The 22,947-nt window shown below is 52.5% G+C and overlaps 1 protein-coding gene across 2 annotated transcripts; it reads right to left on the bottom strand.

Moving 5' to 3' along the window:
• Positions 1-19: 19 nt before the first annotated feature.
• Positions 20-21,244, bottom strand: RAB15 (RAB15, member RAS oncogene family). 2 transcript variants are annotated; one of them, XM_054567433.1, is made up of 7 exons: positions 21,145-21,244; positions 4,308-4,368; positions 3,414-3,474; positions 2,834-2,911; positions 2,084-2,173; positions 823-888; positions 20-638 (listed from the first exon to the last, which is right to left on the bottom strand). In XM_054567433.1, exons 2-7 carry the CDS (start codon positions 4,352-4,354, stop codon positions 480-482), a joined length of 501 nt encoding a protein of 166 aa, XP_054423408.1. In that variant the 5' UTR covers positions 4,355-4,368; positions 21,145-21,244; the 3' UTR covers positions 20-479. The 2 variants fall into 2 exon arrangements, with proteins under 2 accessions (XP_054423408.1, XP_054423407.1); XM_054567432.1 differs by lacking the exon at positions 21,145-21,244 and adding an exon at positions 20,355-20,505.
• Positions 21,245-22,947: the final 1,703 nt, after the last annotated feature.

Raw genomic sequence — 22,947 nt, 5'->3', positions numbered from 1 at the left:
ATTAGCTTGGACAGGGTTAGGAAGAGAGGAAAGAAAGAAGCTGCACCAGCAGCCACAAAGCAGGCCACACAGGGAAAAGGGCTTGAGGGGACAAAGAGAAGAGGTAAGGAGAGAAAGAAAGCTGACAGGAGACAAGATGCACTAAGGAGCCTTAAAGTGGCCTCGACTCCAGACGGGCCATTGTCTGGGGAGCTGGGCAGCGAGAGCGCTCGGGCACGGCCGGGGCTCCGAGCAGGCCTGCAGGAGGGAACGGGCTGAAGAATACCACTCCGGGGGGCAGGGCTGGGGGCAGGGGCTGCTCAGAGGTGACAGCGGAGTGCCGAGTTGCTCTCAGGGCCAGGCAGGGGGAGCAGCAGCTGCTGCTGCTATTCCACGGGGTCACCCAGATGAGAGGAAAAGCAGGGCAAAGCCCAGACTCCCTGTCTGCCCACAGGCCTCCTGAGGGGAGGGGGGATTTGTGGGTGCTCCACGTAGGATCCTCAGCACCAGCAGGTTTTAGAAGAGTTCACTGGGCCCTCAGGTTTGCTCTCATCCTCCTCAAGCTCTGCCAGTGCCACCTCGTTGCTGGCACGTGTCCGGAGACCGTCGAGCTCCTTCCTGTGGGCCTGCAGCACCAGCTCCGTCAGACGTGTGAAAGACTGGGAAAAAACCGGGGGCACAGGTTAGTCCGGTCTGTCCTCCTCTTCCTCTTGCGACCCTGTAATGCCCAAGGGGTGAGGGCTCATCTTATCTGGGGTCCTATCTGCCAGCTTCTCCTCTGGCTTCCCCACTCCAGGCTCAGCCAGTGGCAGAGGGCGGCTGGTTGGGCTTCCGAGTCCTCACCTCTTTAATGTTGAGGTTGGTGCAGGCACTTGTTTCGTAGAAGTCCATGCCATACTCCTTAGCCAGCTGCAAGAGAAGGACATTCCTGAAAGGGAATCAGTAAGGGAAGGGAGGTGCCATAGCACGTGGCACCTCCTTCTGCCATTGCCCTCACAGCTCATGGGGTGTTGACAATTTCTCAGAGTAGGTAACTGCTCAGATGAGGCTCAGTGCTTCTTCTAAGACATAGGCTAGAACAGACAAACACACTCAACAGGCATCATATATCAGGAGTCCGAGACACCAAAATGTTGTGGCAATAGGGCAAATTAAAGAAAAACACAGGCTACTGGTCAAAGGGGCCCAGACTTGAATGTCAGTGCTGCCACTTAATGGCTGTACACCTTGGACAAGGTATTTGTTCTCTCTGCGCCACAGGTTTTTGTCATCTGTTAAGGGGGGATGACAGTGTCTATTAACCAAGGCTGTGAAATGATTAAATGGGGTCATACATCTCAAAGCACTTGCTTAGCACATAGAGCGCTCAACAAATACTATTATTCTAGTGGGGTTTGCTTCTACTCTCAAGTTCTTTAATGACTATGTCATATTTTTTAATACTAAAAAAAACAAAAAAAAAATCAATTTTATCTTAAGTGCTAAGGGAATGCTATTGACTGAAGAGGTAGGAAAAAAGCTCTTGAGGCCCTCGGAGTGGTTAGGTGACTCTTGTCCCGGTGGTATCTGTCTTTCTTTCTGTTCTCTGGGAGGACGGTCTCCCTGTATCCTTGACAACCTCTCAGCACCATCTTCCTACCCTCTCTGCCCTCAAGGCATCTGACTCTGGGCCCTTCGTTCCCTCACTTACCTTCCTACCTCTTCCAAGCGCAAGGAGGGCAGGGAGTGGGTGTGAAGGGGTGGGTGGCTGTAAGATGGTTGCTACGCCTGGCTGCTCTTAGGGAAGTCAGCAACGTGAAGCCCTTCCTCACCACTAACACTGGGATGAGCTCTTAAGCAGAGGTAATTTTGCCCTGGGGGGACTTGGAGCTGGGAGAGTTGCTTCCCAAGAGGTTTTTGTATCAGGATGGACCCCAAATCACTGTCCTGAAGGACAGAAAGCCCACTCTCAAGGATGGCAACTCACCCAGTGCCCTAGGCTACCATAGGAGGTAGGAAGGTGCTTGATGGTGGTAAGAGAATCCTGGGCCCCAACTCTCAAGACTGGCCCTGGAAGGTAGTGGAAAACCCCAGGGATGGATTCAGCCAGCTCCCTCCCACTTACCTGCTGCCCTTGCTCTCTTCCCACCTGCCGTTTCTGCTCTTCATCAGCCTTATTCCCTATGAGGATCTTCTGGACACCTTCTGGTGCATACTAGGGACAAAGGACAGGCAGAACCGCCAGTGAGTGCTGGCTTTCCCTCCCATATCCCTGCCACACTATCTATACCGGCCTCCCCAACAGCACCAAGTTTATGAGCCCGAGGGACAGAGTGCGCCGACTGGGTGCAGGTGCCAGGCTCCCCCAAGAACCATGGCTGACCCCAGAGGTCTCAGAGGGGTGTCATGGGGAGAGCTTAGGGTAGGAAACACTCTGGCCAATTCCAGTGCTTCCTTGGAATGGACAACTGGTATCTGAGCCGGAAAGGATGCTGGGCTTAAGTCCAACCCCTCATTCTATAGATAAGGAACTGTGGACGCAAGAGTTCAAATGGCTCGCCCAAGGCTCCACAGCTACCATGGCAGAGTCCTGAGATTTCAGGAAAGAATCTGTTCACAGGGCAGGCTTTGACCTGACTCACTTCTGGGGAAAAACGGAAGTCTGGCAGGGTACAGGGCGTGGAGGGCATGGCAGCTCGGGCTCCTTCCTCATGTTGTGCTTACCCAAGGTCTTCACCCAGGCTGTGGAAGCGAGGTTTCCTGGTAGCATTTACTCGCCAACCCCAGGAGCTCCGACCTTTCCCGTCTGGCCCTCCCATCACCTTCCCCTCCCAGGGGCCCTCCCCCACCCTGACAGGGAGGCAGCATCTCCTACCTCATCCACATCACTGACCCACTTCATGATGTGCTGGTAAGAGCGCTCGCTGCTAATGTCATAGACTAAAAATATTCCCTGAGAGAGAGAAAGAGAGAGAGAGAGAGAGAGAGAGAGAGAGAGAGATGGGGGAGGTAGGTACACAAAGGGACAGTGCACAGTCATGGGGCCAGAAGCGGGCACGGTACCTTAAATGCTGCATCCCACTCTCCAAGCTCTCTGCTTAGCATAACGAAGACCCCTCAGCACCCAGAAATATCTCCTTCTGTCTCAGACCCCCAAAGCTATTGTTTCCTAGGCCCCCCATAGAACTCTCTGAGATAGGAAGGTGCCAAACACTTCGGCCTGGGTCTTTGGCCTAGGGTGAAGGGTGAGGGTGGGGGAGATGGTGAAGTAAGTGCTCAAGGAATAATTGATGAATGAATGGTTGATGAACACCTCAAAGACCACCCTGAGGCTCCCCTCCCCAGCAGGCAATCCAAGGCCCTGTCTTGGGGGCGCGTGGCACAGATACCTCAAACACGCAGAGCCCTGAGTCGGGGCAGCATCCCACCTCTGACCCCTGAAAATGGTGGCTCACCTGGGCTCGTCGATAGTACTGCTTGGTGATGGTCTGATATCTCTCTTGCCCCGCTGTGTCCCTGTAGTGGAAAGCCAGTCCCTCAGAAGGGCCGGGACCACAGAAGCAAGTGAGAGGGGAGGAGCAGGAGGTGGGAGACCCTGTGCCTGTGCAGGAAAACTGGGGAGCCGTAGGGTGAAAAATGAATGGAGCTTTGGTCTCTAAGGGGATCTGAACACACCCGACTCTGCAGGAGAGATGCCTGGTCTCCTGGTGCTTGCAGGGCTTGCAGGACGCTGTCAAATACATCTGCACCAGAAGGCACAACCATAACTGGGCCTTGACAGCTCTCTAGAATTTGGGCAGTGTGGTCAGACTGGTTGGACCACTACACCTCCAGACCCTATTGGGCCTCCGAAGGCAATGCCTTTACCAATCTGAAATTGGGAGACAACTCTCCCTGTTGGCAAAGGCCATGAGTGCCTGCAGGAGCAGCGGCCCAGAGAGCCACAGCAGCCCCCTGTGGCTACTTGTGGGAACTGCACCGTGCTGCCCTGAGGAAAACTCTGACCAACGTCCCACCCAAAATGAGGGGGTGTACAGCCCTTCCTCCTTCCAAACCTATGAGAAGGTGGCACAGCCCAGGGACAAAGCCTTATTCTAAGACAAGCCCACGGGAGTTAGTTTGCCAAGTGTTCTAATTCCTGCCTGTTTGGTGACTTGTGGTCAATCTGATAAAGATTCTCAAGAATGAGATCAGAGATGAAGGCCCATGGGAGCCGGAGCTGGCCTTTGAGACTTCCATTTCTCTCCATGCAACAGGTAGCCAGTTGTCCCAGATGAAGCCTTAGGATTTGACTCTTGACAGTGGCGGGTAGGGAGCAGCCCAAGGTCCTCCCCCGCAACCCAACTCACCAAATCTGTATCCGCACTTTGATGCCATCTACCTCTATGGTCTTCATCTTAAAGTCAACACCTGGGGAAAGAAAGAGAGCAAGAAAGTTAGGAACTGAGAACCCCCTGAGAACTGACCAGGACAGCCCAGCGCACTCACCCTTGAAAGGATCTCCATTGGTTTAATTTAGCAGAAAGATGGCATGAGGCGAAGGTCTTCTTGAACCAAAAACTGACCCTAAGGAATTGTCTGGGGCTTTGAATGGGGCTTCCCTTCTTCCCCGAGCTGAGAGTTGCCAGCAGCAAAGAGCTTGAGGCACAGGAAGTGAACATGAGTGAATGTGTGGAAATCCACTCCATTGCTGCCTCACTGACCCCAAACGTGCCTCACTCTATTCACGTGTGACGTCTTCCTAGTTATACTTCTGGAAGGAACCACTGTAGTTTTTGGTCCTGGGCTTGGGTTTTTCTCTCTCTGCCTTGTTAACAACCAGGAGGGGTCACAGCACTTGGTGCATGTGGGGAAGGCTCAGGGCCCCTGGAGAGAGGAGGACTGTTTCTACTCCGTGGTGTGTATGAAGCCCTCAGCACCCAGCAAAGGGGCCCAAGGAGAAGGTTAGTGGATCTATGGCCGACTAACTGGTTTACTGGGGGAGGCATGGCTGTTTGCTAGGAGCCTGGGCTTTGAACTCAGGCCTGAGCTTGAATTTTGACTCTGGCCATTTAACTCATAGCTATGACTTTGGGCACCTTGTTTCTCTGAGCCTCCATTTCCTCATCAGTAAAATGGGGACATTACCAATCATTTCAGAGGGTCACTAAGAAGACCAAGGGACATATGGTGGCTGCTCAATCAACTGCAGCTATCTGTCGAAGTCCCAGTGGGAGCTCGTGAGTGACTGCCAGTGACCAGGTGAAGAGGCAGTGGCTCAGCGTGTCATTGGGGGAGGGAGAGGAAGACCAACGGCATTCTCAGGCTTGAGGAGCTAAGCTGCCACAAGACATGGGACATGTAAGGGATTTGGCAAACCAGCCGAGGACAGAACACATATCTGGGGAAATCTGCATCAAGACAAGTCAGCACAACCAGCCCCACGCAGGCTTGAATCTGAGCGATGAGCCGAGAGGTTTTATCACCGTGCCTCTCAGCTCTAACTGTGCCCAGGCACCATGCCCAGTGATTCAAGAGCGTCTCTAGCAGGTTAATTAAACTTAAGTCTCCCGTGTACTCCCTGGGGACAAGTCAGGAATGGGCCTCATTAACCAGTTTTCAGGTGGAGAACATGGGAAGGGCAGAGTTGCGTCTGTAGTCACCTGGCTGCACAGCCCAGCCCCAAAGACCCCAAAGGTGCGAGAATTCCCCCTACAGGTGCCATTCCACCTGCGCATTAGTTCTCTGATAACGACAATACCCCTCCCCTTATCAACCCTACTCCCAGCTGTCCACAGATTCAGAGTTTAGGCTCTTCCTCCCACCGTTGAGACCAATCACCATTTAATTAAAGGGAGAAAAAGGTTCAGAACGGATAACCTGAACTAAACCGAATTGGTCAGACGTGAATCATTTTTGCTGCCCACGCTGATTCATATCTATGGTGCTGTACTTTTCCAAACGGACAATGCCCGGCAGTCATTCTCCCAAGTGCGCTGGGAGGTGAAGAGAGGAGGGTGAAGCGAGGAGGAGGCACCTGGCCTTGGTGGGGGCCGGAGCATGCTCTCGCCCTCCCTAGACAAACAGTTGTCAAGAATTTGTCCCTCCCAAACCTGGCATGGAAGGGAATCAAGAAATTCTTGCTTTTTTGTTTTTTGTTTTTTCATGGAACAGTGCCTTCTTCCCAGGAGAACCAGCAATTTGGTTCATTTGAGAATAAACCTAGCTCATCCTCACACTAGCTCAGCAAGCCTGGTCAAGGACGGTGCCTTGTTTGTGCAAAGTGGTCACAAGAGGGCTAGCGGTGGAGATCGAAGGTTCTACTTCCTTTATTTCACCAACTTCTGTGGGAACTCACTTTGAGCCCTGCACAGTGCTAGCTGCAGAGTAGCAAAATGACATGTGGTCCCTGCCCTTACAGAGCTCAGTGTGAAGGGAACAAAGGCCCAGGGAGTGAGATCACCAGCCCAAGGCCAGCAACAGCCCCAGCACAAGCCTTTCTGAGTCTCCGGCCCAAGCTGCCCCTTGCACAGGTTTTTGAGGGAATGTTGGAGAGCTGTATGTTAACCAGGCACAGAGGCCTTAACTGTGCTTGGTTTCCTGTTTCCCTGCAGGTCCTTGAGAAGGGCTGAGCTGGGAGAGGACATCCCAACACTAGGGGAACCTCATGGAGAATGGTCACCGGCTGTTAGAAGAGACAGGGCAGGAGAGAGAAACTCAACAGCTCTGGGAGTGTGAGCGGGGCTTGGATTCCTTCTCCCTTCCTCTTTCACTTCTTAGCTGTGTGGCCAGGGATCGAGGCTGAAGAATGCATAGCACCCCCACCATCTTGTAACGTGGGCCCTCCTGACCACCCAATAAAATTTGTTTTAACATCCCTGAGAGATCAGATGTTTCAATTTTGTCTCTTCATATGCACTAAGGAAGAGACAGAGGAAGTCTATGCCTTCTGAGGCATTTTTCTCTCCCACCCACTCCCCGTCCTTTTTTTAAATTTCAAGATTAACAGCCCAAGTATCTTCTAGTAGAATCCATTCCTTCTACTCTACTCTCGCACGCTTTGACCCTTCTGCTGGGTCCACCATGCAAGCCAAGCCCCAGCCCACTGTGACCTGTGCCCACCCATGGCCCCTTCTGTGTCCCTGCATAGCGACTGGTTTTTTCCACTGCTGAGCACTGCAGGACAAAGTCACAATGCTGGCATTGTTTAGTCGCCTGCAGACTCATGCTTTGTCACCTCAGCTGGGCCCTTGCATCTGCTCAGCAAACGCTTTATTTGATGTGTGTCCACCCCTGGCATTCCTCACAGCTATTGTCCTCCCCGCTGAAGGCTTCAGCCCCAGTGTGCCCCCCCCCCACAGCTGGGGGCATTCAAGAGAATCCCATGCCCCCTGTCTGATGGGCCAAATGAAGGCTGCCTGATGAAGTCTTTGAGGCCCACCTTGTTTCCTCAGAATTTTCTTGTGTTCTCCATCTTCCCTGGGGACAGAAGAGTACTCTCTTCTTCCCAAGTCTCCCCCTCAGCTGTCCTCATCAGCCCCCTCTGGGTGCACATCCTAACAGTTTCAGCCTTTTCTGTTGCATCTTCAGAATCCACAGAAAGTGATTCTTCATCCACCGCTACCTCCAGCGTGTTCTCATCCTGGCTCCTCTAAGGCAGCACTGCTCAAAGTTTAAGGTGCATGTGGATCCCATGGGGACTGGGTTAAGATGCAGATTCTGATCCAGTAGGTGGTAGATGAGGCCTGAGATGCTGCATTAAGCCTCCATCCAGGTGAGGCTGATGCTACTGGTCCATGAGTCACACTTCTGACAGCAGCTAGGACATTGGTTCTCAGGGTGTGGTCCCAGGACATACCTGCAGCTTCAGCATCAGCCAGGACTTGTTAGGAATGCAGATTCTCTGGGCCCACCCAGCTCTACTAAATCTCAGGCACAGAAAGTTTGAGAACCACTGCCTAGCCAATCGCTAGGCAGAACCACACCCAAGGCTCATGATCATACTTATAATGACTGTACACTCCCTGGTTAGGGAATCCAGGGCCCTCGGTTCTTACGCCAGCCCTTCGAAGCAGGTGGGAGTGGAGTTTATCACTGGGAGACACAGAGAGGCCAAGCAACTTTGTCATGCAACTTAGTCATCTTATGGCTGGGCCAGAACTACACACTGGTCTCTTTAAAACCTACCCAGGGTACGCCTCACCTGACCAGTAGTGGCCCAGCTCTTCCAGGCTGTGGAGGCTTTTCTGTCATGCCCTAGCACAGCCCACACCTCTTCTGGGGTTATGAGGCATCTGGAAGTGAGCAGTGGGCACATGTGGGGCAAGCCCACCATACCCTATTTTCAGGGAACCCTTGCTCCCCTTGAGCGTTCAGGATTCCACTAAGCCCAGAAGCAACACCCTGGGCAGTGAGTGCCACCTCCGTGTCCCTACGAGAGGGCCTGGTTCCTTTCCCTGGCGCGGGGATGACTCGGGGGTAATGAAACAAGCAAACCGCCCCCACACAGCTCCAGGAGAGGTTCCTAGGGACCTTGGAGCCCCCAGAGGAGACAGCCAGGAAGATGGGCCCCTGCCCACCAAGTGAGGAAAGCACGCGAGCGGCACCTCTGGCATGTTGACCATGGTGGCCATCACGCCCAGTGTCCTTTTCTGCCTGAAACTGCGTAGCCCAAAGCATCTGCTCTGTGTGTCCTTTGCAGAAAAGCATCACCTGACTGGACTGGGGGTGGATATCTGACAAAAAGGAGGCCCATCAGTGGGTTTGCTGGTGACTCACACGGTGACCTGGCCAGAAGGGACCAGGGGAGTTAGCTAAGCCCATCAAACCGGCTCCCTCCAGATGGTGCAGAGGGGACCGGCCAGTTGCTAACGAGAGAAGCATGAGGCATGAAGCATGAGATGAGAATGCCTGATACACGAACGTGCTGACCAGAGTGAGGCTCAGGATGCTGTGTCCCAGCCCAGCCACCATCCACACCAGACCCCACTGTCCTGCCTCAAAGCACACCCTGTTTTCGTAGAGAGCGCTTCAGGATGCCTGGAGATTCACAGCCGCAACGGTCCACGCTGCCAAATGGCAACCCTCTGTCCTCGCCCAGCTGGCCGGCAAGACGTTTCATATATGGGGCCGAAAGGAAGACTTCAAACTGGTGTGCTCTGCTCTTTGCTCCCTCCTATTTTTTTGTCTTCTCGTCCCAACAAGATGCGACAACTAGTGCCCCAACTAATACCTAACGGGGCAGATAATATACTTTGTATTGGACAAGTTTGTTGTGTGTTTTAAAATCTCTGCCTCCATTCAGTGCCAGGCATAAAGTGGCAGTTCCATTAGTGGCACCCCCTTGCCCCGGGGACCATAAGGAGGGATGGGCGCCCATGAATCAAGAGGAGGGACATGTGTCCCGCCATCCGAATGCTTCACAGACACTAGCAAGAGAAATTCCTCAGGGAAGTCACAGTGCCAGGTCCTGCTCCACCAGTGGCCTCTGGAAGGCCCCTGGCTCTTCCTCCTGTGTCCCTGGCAGTGTGGCCACGGCTCCTTCAGCAACCCCCAGCAACTGCAAGGCCACAGCCGCAGCCTGGGGCACGGTGGCAGCTGCTGTCAGAGAACTGGGAGGACAGACAAGGCCCTCCTCTGGGCTCAGGGGGCTAGGCCCGGTCAGCGGCACAGAGCAGGGGGACAGGGCAGGGAGCAGGCACCGCACACACTTGGCTCCTGCGATTGGAGCCTTGGGCAGTAATGCAGGACCTAGCTGACCACCCCCCAGGTCTAGCAGTGAAAGGGCTGTGAAGACTGTGGAAAGAAAGGAACAGGTATATCTCGGGGGAAAGAACAGTCCTTTCCATCACTGCCTGCCTCCAAGGACGGACCTGTAAAGCAGGTAGAATCGTGGCTCAAAAAACAGAGTGGCCTGGTCATTGAGAACACAGTTGTGAGGTCAGAGTTTGGTTCCAATCCTGCCTCTACCACGAATTACCTGCGTGGTCTTGGGAAAGCTATGTGACCTCTCTTCAATGCAGTTTCCTCGTCTACCAAATGGGGGTGACAATCCCTATGTCAGAGTTTTTGTGAGGATTATGCATCACACAGGGCCTGGCACATAGAGCTTTGTATTAAATGTGAGCTCCCTCGGGGAGGATGAGGAGAAGGAGCTCAGGGCCACAGCTTGGGGAATGGAAGGAGCTCTGGGAAGTAGGGGACACACACACAACCTCTACATGGAAGGACACAGAGAGATGAGACAAAGAGCTAGCACTGAGGTGGAGCATTTTAACAGAACACCGTTGAGCCCAGATGGCCCCCAGAGTCTGGCTACAACCCAAACTCTGGAAAAGCCAGGGTATGCCTGTTGGTGGGCCAGCACCTCATGGGTTAATGTCAGGTGCCAACTTGCCTGTCCGCCAAGTGCCACATGCTTCGAGTGGAAACAGGGCTCTTCTGGGTGCCAAATATTATCGCCATGATCAACCACAGCCCAAAGGACCAGCAGCGTGACCTGAGCCTTTTCAGGAGCAATGAGATGCCACAACAGGAACAACTTAATACACCTGAAACCCAAGGCAGACACCCAATCCCTGGAGCCAGGTTGGCTCCAGTTACCAAGCCCGGAAGGCCCCGGGCCTCTCCCTCACAAGAAACCAGCATGTGCTGGCCTTGTGGAATTCACGTGGGTTGTGGCAGGAAGTCACCTCCAAAGACGTTACCCTAAGCAACCCCAAGACAAGGTTAGGGATAGGCAGGCCTGTGGGGAGGTGGCTGCCTGACTTTGCCGCCTCAGACAAGGCATCAGAGTAATCCCCATTTCAAAGCTCCCGCTCTCAGCCAGAGAGAAGACCAATAGCACGAGGAGACCCATAACACCATTTCCCCTAATGCAGGACAAGTGAGGGGAAGACTACCGAGGGGAACAAGGGAGAGAGAATTAAGAGACAAAGCTCGAGAGAAGATTCAAGAAAAGGGCTCCTGCCACACAAATGCCCCTCACACCAGTTAGGCGAGGGGTTAGGGGAGAGCGTCTTTGCCCTGGAGCTGCCACCTGCTGTATCCTCTTCCTTCCTCCTGCCTGGGGACTTTTAGCCTCACTGTCTGTGGGACTACGTGCCAACTGACTTCTTCTTCCTACTCTGTTGCAGACTGACTGCCCCTCATGCTGGCCTCATCCAGGCCCTCTGAGCAAATGCTTAGGCAGCCTTTGCACCATCGTGCGCTAGGAATGATGGGAAGCAGACAGACATAGAGAAAAGACCCTGGTCTTTGGCAGACAGGATCCTGATCTTTTACCGCCAAGGCCATGTTTTACCTCCAGGGCACTGGGGTCAGAGGTCTGATTAGGACGCCCATCCACAAGAAAGACTGGAGATTTCAGAATGATACTCTATTCCTCTTCTTTGTTTTTCAACACACATACACACACACAACCTCAACATGGAAGGACAGTGGTGATATGGGGACCAGGACAACGCTAGGGGCTACCACCTTCCCATAAAAGCTTCAAGCAACGGTCTTAAAAAACTCAGGAATCCAGGGGCTTTTCTCATGGGGAAGGGTTTCCCAGTCAAGCCTGGACTCCTGTGAGGCTGGAAGGAATGTATGTCCCCAGTACCCTAGTCCTGCGAGCTCTCTACTCCAGAGCCCCCGGCCATGAGGGGGTCCTGGAAGATCGCTCCAGCAGCCTGGCTGAGCTGATGGGCACCATCTGACACAAGGAATGGCCCCAAGCAACAGGCAAGACTGACCTGAGTCTGATACCAACCCCTCGCCTCTTCATCCACCGAAGAGGACTCACTCACGCAGGGATCACAGGAGCACATTCTTGCTCCCTTCTACATCTGAGCTTCTCCTATGATGTATATCTGAGCAGAAGAGCTACAAGCTACTGGAAACAGTTCACCTTTACAGGATTCTCCCCCTTTCCTCAAAGTCCCAAACACAGGTAGCATAGCAAGTCTCTCATCGTCTTAAGGATCCCAAGAAACCAACACTGTTTGCGACTTCCCTCAGAGAAGCGCAGAAGTCCTCTAGGAAAATGCATCCATCCATTCATTCAATTTATTCTTCATTCAAACAAACAAACAAACTGTTATTGAGTACCTACTATATGATTGTGTGCTTGGAACTAAGCTTAGAAGACACAGCAGTGAATAATACAGAAAGATCCTTGTCTTCAGAGAGCCTCTATTCTAGTGGGGAAGGCAGATAATACATAAGTAAACTAATAAATAATTTCAGAGAGTGCTGTGTCAAGAGGCAAAAGCAGAATGATGGGGTAGACAGTGGGGGCCTCTGTGTGCAAGCTGCTTCAGATCAGCTGGTCAAAGGAGACCTTTTAAAGCAGGTGACATTTGAGGTAAGACCTGAATGAGAGGAAGGTACCAGCAGGGAGAAGATCTGAAGCATCAGGGGCCCAGGCAGGGGAAGCAGCAAATACCGTCAGACAGGAACACATTTCACTCAAACTTACAGTTTCTCAGAAGAGAAAAGGAAGAGGGAACAACATTATTCCTTCCTTCCTTATAACGAGAAACAGCACAGCAAGGCCGTTCTCTTCCCTCGGATCTCATGGGCACTCCCCCCTCATGTGTGCATGTGTGCACACACCCACACACACACACTCACACATGCACACACACATGAACTGGTTTGCAGGCTCTAACCTGAAGAATGTACCAAGGAACTTCTCAAACACTAGCAAGGCCAAGTTGAGGGCCTTGCACCTCCCACTTTATATCTCTACACTGAATGCTCACGTGTGTAAAGCACACTATTTCTGTGTACACAGTAGACATACAAAGTAGGTGCTCAGGGCCCTTGATGGTGTGGCTCAGTTGGTTGGGCATCATGTCAAAAGGCAAAAAGTTGCTAGTTTGCTTCCAGGTCAGGGCACATGCCTGGTTGAGGGTTCATTCCCAGTCAAGGCATGTGCTAGAGACAACTGATTGATGTTTCTCTCCCTCTCTTTCTCCCTTCCTTCCCCTCTCTAAAAGTAAATATCTTATTTTTAAAAAAGTAGGTGCTCAGGAAATGTCGGTTCTGTTACCCTTGCCATTTCCACTGCTGCGTCCATGGAGCCACTGCGACATGTGCCAGCTAACCCTCTCCCACTCCACTCTGGCAGACCCTGGACCTAGACCTCACCTTCCTGAGCCTGCTGCTGGGTGGTCAGTGGGCACTGACACCTTGCTTCTTCCTCTTCCCTCCTCCCAAGCCTCTTCCCAGACAGGGCCCCGTTGACGGGCAGCAGCAGGTTTTGGGAGGAAGATACGGAGGCCGGGAACCTCAGGAACAAACACTTTGGAGAGGGTAGGGCCTCCAGATGCATTTACCCTCACACGGAACCTCGCAAGGACTGAGTTGAACTGAAGCTTCTCTGATCAGGACGTGGCCAGCTGGCCCAGCCCCGAAGAAGATAGCTCCTCCTTCCCCATCCCTTGTCCCCTGGGGAAGCCTTCTTAGTCTTCAAGGCCCCGCTCAAATGTCACTTCCTCTGTGAAGCTTTCACCAACCACCCCAGGAGGAATTTGTCATTCCTCTGTGATTCCAAAGCACTTTGACATTGCTCTTGCATAAAATTCTGGTTGTCTGTTTGGAAGCCTGACTCCCCAACAGCACCGGAAGCTCCCGGAAGGCAAAATAATATCCTGTTCATTTCATGTCCTCATTACCTGGTAGAAGGTAGATACTCATTACCTATTATTAACAAATTGAATGAATGAAAGGAAACATGAATGAGTGAGCAGGTGAGTGAATAAATGAAGTCAGTACCTGCCAGGAGAAAAAATGAGAGGGGAGAAAACTTCCATCAGGAAGAGCGACGAAGAATGACCCATATTTCCAAGCCCACTGCCTCGCCCCTCTGTAGATCACAGCGCCCTGGTCCCAGAGTTCTCAGTAAATGTATTATCAAAATAGAAATATGAGGGCAACGCTCAGCTCTCATCCTCAAAGCTCCCCCAGCCGGACTCCTCAGTCACACCCCCAGTTGTCCCCCAGAGGGGCGTTTCAAGGCCAGCAGCAGAGGCACAGCTGTCCCTCCATCCCAGAGTCCTCAGATGGGGTGGGGGAGGCATAACTCCTCTTCTCTTCGGCTCACAGGGGGCCTGTTTGGCAACCTGTGGAAGGACCTTCCAGGGTGAGCAAGGGCATGCACAAAGCCAGTTTGCAAAACTGGAGTAGGGGAGAAGATTCACGCTTGGGCAGCCTGCACGCAACGTGTGACTCACCACTTATCTCGGGACCTTGCTTTTCCCTGTTATAAAATAGGGTTGATGACTGGCTCCCTCCTTGTCCGTGGGAGGACTTACATGTCCAGGAAGCTCTGCGGTCCCCTGGACAGAGCGCACTGCCCAGGCAGAGGAGCCAAGGAGAAGTCAGAGGCCTCCGCAGAAAACTGGCAGTTTTACAGGGAAACGGGCACAAATATTAGATTACAGAAGAAGGCACTCTGAGAAGAGCTGGCAATCGGGGCAGAAGGGTAATGGCCAAATATCGACTTTCATGTTATAAAGCTCATCACCCAGCTGCCTGGGGAGCGGGAGGAGGATGGGGAGAGGAGGAAGGAGCAGGAATCAGGGCGCTCAAAGCCGTGGGCGAATCTGCAGAGCTGTGAAGGTGGCACAGGTGCACAGAGCAGCAGAAATGAAATCGTCTGAGGGTTTCAGAGCCATTGTCAGAGATGGTGACCTTGGGGAAGGGGGTGGACAGAACAGTGGCCTGAGGCACAGTGACACACGGCAGAGGCCAGAGCCTTGAGGCAGAGCCGCCCCAACCCCTCTGGGTCACCTCTCTCCCTACTTCTTCATACCTCCTCACCAGCTCTTCCTTCTCAGCCCCGGGTGCTGCCAGGGCAAGGGGGAAACTGGCACAGACTTGGAAGTGAGGCCCAGAGCTACCCTTGTGCTCCCTGGGAGGTGAGATGATGGCGCCCTGAGTCCTGTCTGTGCCGTTCGCTGCTCTGTCCCTGGCTCCTCACGTGGCACCTGGCACAGAGCGGGTGTTCAGTAAATGGTGTCCAGTGATCAAATGCATGAGTTTATTCACCGCTACAACTTTCTTATAAGCTAGGAATAATAATAATAGTTATTATTATTAATAATAAATACATAATGAAAGCAGCTATCATTTTTTTAATCCTCTGTAATCTTCACAGCGGCCTTTAAGAAAGGCTCTGCTATTGTCTTCAATTTACAGATGCAATACCTAAGTGCCGAGATGTTAAATAAATGTCTGAAGGTCGCAGAGTCAATAAGGCCATGGGATTCTCACGCAGCTTGTCTTTGCTCTTTTCTTTCTTTCTTTTTTTAACTTGTTTTTTATTGACATAGTTGAACTTTACAACAGTGTCATAAAATACTACAAACAGAGACTTCAAAGAGAGGAAAAAAATGACATTTAAATATACTAACCAGACTAAAACATGCAAAAGATCCAGTGATAAACGCATTAAGTAATAATATGCTAATGGTGTCTAATTTACCCACTTTATATTCTGTCATAAAAATATTAGTAAGCATCAACCTGATATTTGGAGAACGGACTTGATTCCCAATTTGTGTGTAAGATCTAGTACACCTTTTGCATGTATATGGTTAACTTTATTGGTTGTATTGCAGTACATTTAGGCAAGTTTGGTACTGGTATATATTTACTACCTATAGTGCAGTAAATAATGGTTAGAAATGCATCCTCCTAATTTTCTCTATGAGCTTAGAAAGCATTAATGAATTAACAGCATGGGTCACTAAGGGACCAAAATTCCTTACTATTCACATTTACGTGTGTGCTCTTTTCATTCTACTCATGGCATCTCACCTTCCTTTCCTTTCTTGGGGGCCTAGGGAACAGGGCGGGAAGAGGCCTGTCTCAGGCTGCCTGAGCAATGGGGCACGGACCCAGCCAGACCTCCCCTGTGTCACACAGCGTAGGTACACAGTGCCCCATGGTCCGCAAGCATTGGCCTGATTCCAGGATCAGACCCCTCCCTCCCAGTCCACCCCCAGCCCTCTCCCTTCCCTTCAGTCACCCACAAATCCTTGCCCCAGCGGCCAGGCTCCAGTTCAAACAGAACTTCCTGAGAAAGCAGCCCTGAAGCCACAGCCATTCAACCAGCCAAACCGGAAAGTCACAGAACGCAGAGGAGAGCAGCTGAACAGTTGTCTTTAAAACAAAAGGTCTAGAGACCAGAGACAGGTATACTCAGGGAAGACCAGGGATGGGCAGGAGAAAATCAACTCAGGGGCAGTCCCTTCAGCTTGTATTAGTGGCTTATATGTGCCACTCCTGGCTGCCTCACAGAGTGAAAACCAAAAGTCCCTGCACACAGGTGTCCACGTAGGATAGGGCACAGTCTCCTTGCCTGGGCAGGCAGCACACATCACATGAGGCCTTTCAAAAGTTGCCAGGTTGCTCAGTGGGACCTGAGAAAATGGGTGCCGGTGTAGAGTCTGGTGTTGGTGCCCCATGAAGGGGAAGGTCGGGCTGAGAGGTTCCCTCTTTGCCCAGATTCTACCACAGCCCTTGGCTCGTCTTCTGCTGCAAGTCTTAACCTCTCTTCCAGCCGACAACCCAAGTGCCATTCACCACATCAGAAGTCGCTCAGAAACTTATTGTGAAGGCTCAAGCTCCACCCTACTCGGCCAGGCCCTCAAGGCCCTCTGCCTCCATTCATTCAAACTTTATGGCGATCATGTCTAGCCCTGCGCTAGGACTACATAAACAAAGAGGAATAAGATTGGGTCTCACCCTCCAGGCACTTATAGTTTGGGAGACAGAGAGATAAACACAGGAGTGTTCTCACTCTTCCCCTAAAAACCCCCTTCTGTTCCAACCAGACTGCCCAGAGTCCCATGAACACCCACTGAATTCCCACCTCTGTTGTTTCTGCTCCTGCTACGCCATCTGCTCCTTCCCCTACAGGAGCTGAAAAGCAGCCCACACGGCAAGGCCCGGCTTCGGCTTCCCCCTCCTCCTAGAGCCTTCGGTGCGGCTTCTGGTCCACAGAGCCCCTCTGCTTCTCCGACCTCCTCTAGCTCTTGGTTGTAGTAATGGCACTCACTGTCCCCTCACCACTCACTGGCTGCCTCATGCCGTCTTACATCATGGTTCAGCTGCTGCCACTGACTGCAAGACCTTCATGAACAGTAACAATCAAGATCATCATGGATGCCCTACATCTGAAGAGCATTTCATTAAGTGCTCACAGATACATTATCTTGCGGCCAAGGCTCTTTTGGCCTGTCCCGCCTCCCCAGGTAGAAGACAGGCTTCTGTGGGCAGGCAAAGGTACAATATAATACGTCTCTAAATGCCTGGCACAGTCCTTTGTAGTGAATGTTCAGTTGATTTAACAGGTAACACAGTCTTGTCAGGAAACAGCAGAGAACTTTAAGGCACCCGCTGCCCACCTCTGCACCACATCTGGGTCAGCACAGCTGCATGGGAAAGGAATGCCAGTGGCACAGGTCCAGCTGCAGGGTCACCTGCCCACCTGCTGGCTAGAAAGAAGAGTGGTGGTCAGTGCCTGCCTGGGAGGCCTCCTCACTGCCCCGCGGCCGGCCGTCTCTCAGATGTTACAGGCTCTTACAGGAAGAGGCATAAACAGTAAAATCACAAAAGTGCCAGCCTAATGATATCAACATGGTCCGAGAATCTGAAATCTGTTTTGGCATTACTTGGTGAGTTGCCTCATTTTCCCCATTCACAAAAGAAGCTCCAAGAAAGGTGCCTAGATCAATGCCAGCAAGGTAAAAGAATGTGCCTTAGGCAAGGTGTGGCTCGAGAGAGGTGACATGCAGTATTCATCTTGGAATCTCCAGGTCTCAGCACCGAGCCTACCCGTAGGACACATTTGTATTTCTGACTAGATAAAGGAATGGATATGACTTGGTAGTGCCCATTCTCTTGGCTCCTTCCTTGATTGTCTCCTGGCTACCTCTTCCCGCTTTATGGAAAACTTTCTATATCCAGAAAAGGGAAAAGCTTTTCCTGATCATCCCACTCTTTCCCCAAGTCTTAGCTAATGCTGAAAAAATACGCCCAAGATGTGGTAGAATAAGCTTTCAATAAGAAAGTGTCTAAGAAATCCAGTGGGCAGATTTTAAAAGGCTGATGTGAAGAAAGACAGGTTCTTTCTCTTCCACAGAATCCAAACTCCTCAATAGTCCTCTGCCTCCTGGGGGACAGGAAGCCATCAGAAGCAGAAAGAAAAGTAGGAGAACTGTCTCCAGGTTTTAGGTCAATATACCAGCGGACTTGTGGGGACAGGAGGGCTGAGGTCCTGCAGATACATGTCCGCCCAGTTCACTGATTCACCTCTGCCTACAAAGCGAGCAGCCCCAGAGGGAACCTGAGGAAGTCCCTGGGACCTGGGAGGGAAAAGGACACATTTACCTATCTAGCTGGGAGAAATCTCTAAGATGGGAGAAGACAAAATAGAAGATACATTAAGGAGAAGGGCTGGTAATTAGCAATATGGGGGTCAGGGATCTAAGGAAAGAACCAGCCTCAGAAGGGCCATCTTGGTATTTCAGAAACAGCAGTTCCCTCATTTGTCTGTGGGAAAGGGGAACACGTCTCCTAGGGAAGGATAACTGCCCCACAACACTGAGCAGAAGCCCAAGAGCTTCTGAAGTGAGGTGGATGCGTAAAGCTTCCCAGGGACAAACTTGGATCATTCCCAGGACTTGAAATGTGGCCAGGATACCAGGGTGCAAATTACTGCTCTTCAGGCAAAATCCAGGAGCCCCCAGGCAGCCCACCGCCCGCTGTGATAGCTCAGTGGCTCCCGGAATTGGCCCATCCCCCAAATAACCACTGAAAGTTTCCTCAAGTGTTAACCGGCTGCCTTTTGTCCCCACTAACCTACACCTGTCCTCATATCCCGTAGGGCTCCTCAGCCACTCCCTTGCTCGCTCCCAGGCCCTTCCCTACTGCCTCCTCTTTCCCCTTAATCTTCCCCCGAGGCATGCAGCCCTCTCCTGGCCTCTGTGTCCTACCTATCCCTCTGAGATATCTCTCAAGCAGCTCCTGGACCTCCTAGGAGCATGCCTTACAGCTTATAAGCCCCTGGTAGGTCAGTGATGATAACAGCAATGACACCAGCATTATCCTGTTTCACCAAGTGTTTGAGTTTGTGCTAAGTGCTTTTGCAAACATTATCTCATCTATTCCTCACAACCCCTTGGTAGGTAGGTACTTATTATTATTCCCATTCTATAGAGGAGAAACTAAAAGTCAGAATCTTAGGTGATATTCAAGGTCATGTTGCCCTAAAGTGAGGTCTGCAGGTCTGTTGGACAAGAAAGACTGCCTCTTAACCACGAGGCCCTGTTCCTCCTGGCTCCACCTGCTCCCTCTTCTCTCTTGGCAAGAAGTGTGTGTTGGGAGGCAGGGCAGAAGCCTCAAGGGTAATGGAGTGCTAGGGCCCTGTCTGGCAGGAGGGGGGACCTGGGCAGTGCCCAGGCTACTCTGGATATCAGGCAGGGGACCTGTTAGATGTGGGTGGAGTTCCCTCAATGAACACCTCCCAGAGAAGGAGCCCCCTACGGGTGGTGGTGGTGGGGGGGGGTCACCATCCCCTGCCAGAACAAGTGATCCCATCTCCATCCTGCCTGGGATGCCACCAGGCCTGTCCCTCGAAGCACTGCATTGCCAGATCAAAGAAATGTATTCTAAGGTGGGTCGTGCCTGCCTTCTGCCCCACTGTCTGGAGAAGTAGCCCTGATGTTCCTCAGCCTCTTTCCAAACGGATGCTTAAGTCAACTGCTTTCCCGGAACTGGCTCGTAAGTGCCCGTTTCGCAGAACGTTGGCATCTCACCTATCTACGCCCTTCTCCAGGTGTCCCACCTTGCGGCTTACCTTCACAGCTGTGCCCCTGGAAACTCAATCTCTTTGGCTCCTCCCTCCCTTCCTCCTTTCTTCCCCCTCCAGGCTCCACATTGGGTCACCCCTGAACCGAGGGTACCCAGTGACTCAGTGACTTGGCTCCCCACTCTGAACTCCTCAAGCAAAGGTTTTAAATCCCCCACCCCCTCTACCTTGGGGTGTGGGGGTGTCATTTCAGTGGTTAAGATTCTGGCTGCCCCAGCTCAGGGTACCCAGGCCTACACCCGCTCCGGTTCTCTCCGCTTCGATGGGAAGGCTCCCCAGCGCCACCCCAGAGAACCCACCTCCAGTCACAGACAGCAGCAGGGACCCCTCGCCTCCAGGAACCGAGGCTCAGATCGCCAGCCGGTGGCCCCTCACCCTGGGATTTACGCGCTTGCCCTGGCCTCTCGCCTCCCCGTCTTCAGCCGAAGAGGCGAACAATTCCTCCCGGGCTGGTGGGGAAGGGGAAGGGGAAGGGACCACCGGGCAGACGGTGGCGGCGGGGAGGGTGGCGGCAGGGAGGGTGGGGCGCCCCTGGGCCACCGCCCCTTACCGATAGTGGAGATGTGCGAGGAATGGAACTCGTTGTCGGTGAAGCGGCACAGCAGGCAGGTCTTGCCCACCCCGGAGTCCCCGATCAGCAGCAGCCGGAACAGCACATCGTACTGCTTCGCCATGGCTGGGGCCGGAGGAGCCCACGGTGCGGCGGGCGGCGGGCTCAGCCCCGCTCAGCCGCTTCCATCGCGGCGCGCGCCTGCCCGGGGACGCCGCGGGCGGCGAGGAGGAAGGCGGGCCAGCCCCCGCGCCGGCCTCCCAGCTCCCTAAGTGCCGGGAAGCGCGGTGCGGCGGGAGCGCGGAGGGTGGAGAGCGCGGAGGCCGTCCCCGCCCGCCCCTTCCCCTGCGCTGTCGCTGCCGCCGGGAGAGGGGGCGGGGAGCGCGCGCGGGAGAGCCGCGACCCCACGGCGCGGGCGAGGCAGGTGCGCGCTCCCCTCCCGCAGGGTGCGCGGCCTGGGAGGGCCCGACTCCCTCTGAACTCCTTCTCAACCCCCTCCCAGCCCCCTCCCAACCTCTTTGTGTCGGGAACCAAACCCCGGGGGAAACATTTTTGTTTTTTCTGCGGACATTCTGAATGGGTGAGTTGCAGTGAGCTCCCACCCGGCCCACCTCTACCAAACTCAGCTTTTGGGTCTCATCTCTTCTCCCCAAATCGCATTTCGAACCCACCAACTTGCCAATTCCGCCTCCCCCCGACACCCCGCCCCGCCAGCACCCCCAGCACCGCGCCCCCTCAGAAGCTTGGTGGTGGTGGTGGTGTGCGTGGGGGCCCAGTGGTTGGTCCCGACCTGGGTTCTTTCCAAGTCGAAGGCCTCGATCAGGGTCTGGATTCAAACAGCCATCTACTCTTGAAGCCGGGATCTCCAGGAACGCGGGAGAGTGTTGCTAGAATTCTCCCTCTCTGCCATCTGGCCTCCCCATAACACTGCGTGACTGCGTCTGCCCTCCTCTGTCCTCTCCCATCCAGTTTTTCTTTAAACGGGGAAAATTGCTGACCTCTTTCACCAGGCTGGAAAGATAGATGGTCATAAAAACATTTCCAAGTGCAAAATCCTTTGGAAGCGTTGTGCAGACAAAAGTCTCTGTTTTGGGTCTAAGCTGCTTAGGGTAGGTACTCAGGATGCCAGTACATTATTTCAAACCACTAAGTATTTCTGCTAGTGTACACAATGGCACCAAAGAATGAATGGGCCTCTTTCAAGACCTAATTTACTACCGCTGAATGTGTTAACGCTGGAAAGAGCCAAATGAGTGTTCTCTAGAGTCTAGAAAATTGCCTATTCCTAAGAATGAGTATTAGGGGAGTCTAGCCCATTAGATCTTTAAAAAGTGATGAACGTGTGTGTGTGTGTGTGTGTGTGTGTGTGTGTGAGAGAGAGAGAGAGAGAGAGAGAGAGAGAGAGAGAGAGAGAGACTGTTTTCAGGCTGAGTATTGGATTGAGAGTGTTTTGCAGGAGTGGGTCAAGGAAAGCAGTAAGTCCACTTACTTGAAGAATTATATCGCAGGCAAAGTGTCTAAATTTATAATAAAGAGAAAAAAACTGAACTTGATAGCTACATTGATTACATTGGAAGCTAAGGAAACTGATCCTGTGGATTCTATTAAGATTTCTAGGGGTGTTTCTCTTCTCTGCATTTACACTGGGTTTTTGGTGCTGAGGGCTCGGCAGCTGGGCATCCTTGGGTCCTGTCCCAGCTCCTCCACTCATCAGCTTTGCAACCTTGAGCATGTTACTGAACGCCTGTGCCTCAGTTTCCCATCTGTAAAATCAGCATGCCCTCACAGGATTGTTGGAAAGATAAAATAATGCGTGGCAAGGACTTAACATAATACATGATGCAGTACTCAGTAAATGCCGAAGGAAAAAACCACCCCGTAATTTTTCCCTGTGCACATGTGGGTAGTAAATAGATCCCCCTGACAGCCAGGGATGTTTTCCAGGACTCAGGCCAGTCCTGCTGCGATTTAACTCCACAGACCACACACAGTATGGAGTGCAGGCTCAGCTCAGCCTGACCCCATTTGGGCACTGCAGTGGCCTTCCCATTGATCGGCACTGTAATGATAAATGCTCTCCACAGCCTCCTTATTGGGACCATTAGTGGCTCTCTGCTTGCCTGTCTGGGGAAGCAGGAAAGCAGTTGCAACAGGAGGTGAATTCTTAGTCCAAGAAAGAGCTTCACTTTGAAGGAAATGGCTTTCCCTAGGCAAGACAGGAAAGGAAGAGAGGTTTCCTGAACAAATCCACGGAAATAAATGCTCAGACTCATGAAAAATGGGGGATATTTTTCCTGCTGGACTCATCCCACGTTCTGTAGGTTACATCGCTTAAGAGCGTGGGGGAGGACGAGGAGCACCAGAGGAGAGCAGGGAAGCTCCACGCTTTACCCCACACCTTGACCCAATGCATTCCTGTCTGGCTGTTCTTGAGCTATATCCTTTTTATAATTAGCTGATGATCTATGATATATATAAAGAAGTAGTCTAGCAGTCCAAGCTTTTAGATTTTCCATTATCATCCTGGCTCAGCTACTTGAAAGATGTTTCTGAAGAGCCATCATACAGGGCTCTCTCTTTCTTGTGTGTATGC

This window comes from Pteronotus mesoamericanus, unplaced genomic scaffold, assembly GCF_021234165.1.
Source record: "Pteronotus mesoamericanus isolate MK-2021 breed Mesoamerican mustached bat unplaced genomic scaffold, CSHL_Meso_final contig_182, whole genome shotgun sequence".
NCBI classification, from domain to species: Eukaryota; Metazoa; Chordata; class Mammalia; order Chiroptera; family Mormoopidae; genus Pteronotus; species Pteronotus mesoamericanus.
The sequence above is the reverse complement of the archived record's forward strand: the minus strand, read 5'-3'. Positions and strand labels throughout refer to the sequence as shown.

Excerpts from the sequence above, each read along its gene's own strand:
- RAB15 (XM_054567432.1), bottom strand. The coding sequence starts at position 20,478 with ATGGCGAAGCAGTACGATGTGCTGTTCCGGCTGCTGCTGATCGGGGAC. Across the intron at positions 3,475-4,307 it reads AAAGTGCGGATACAGATTTG|GGACACAGCGGGGCAAGAGA; the intron begins GTGAGTTGGGTT and ends TTTCCACTACAG. Across the intron at positions 2,912-3,413 it reads AGTACTATCGACGAGCCCAG|GGAATATTTTTAGTCTATGA; the intron begins GTGAGCCACCAT and ends TCTCTCTCTCAG.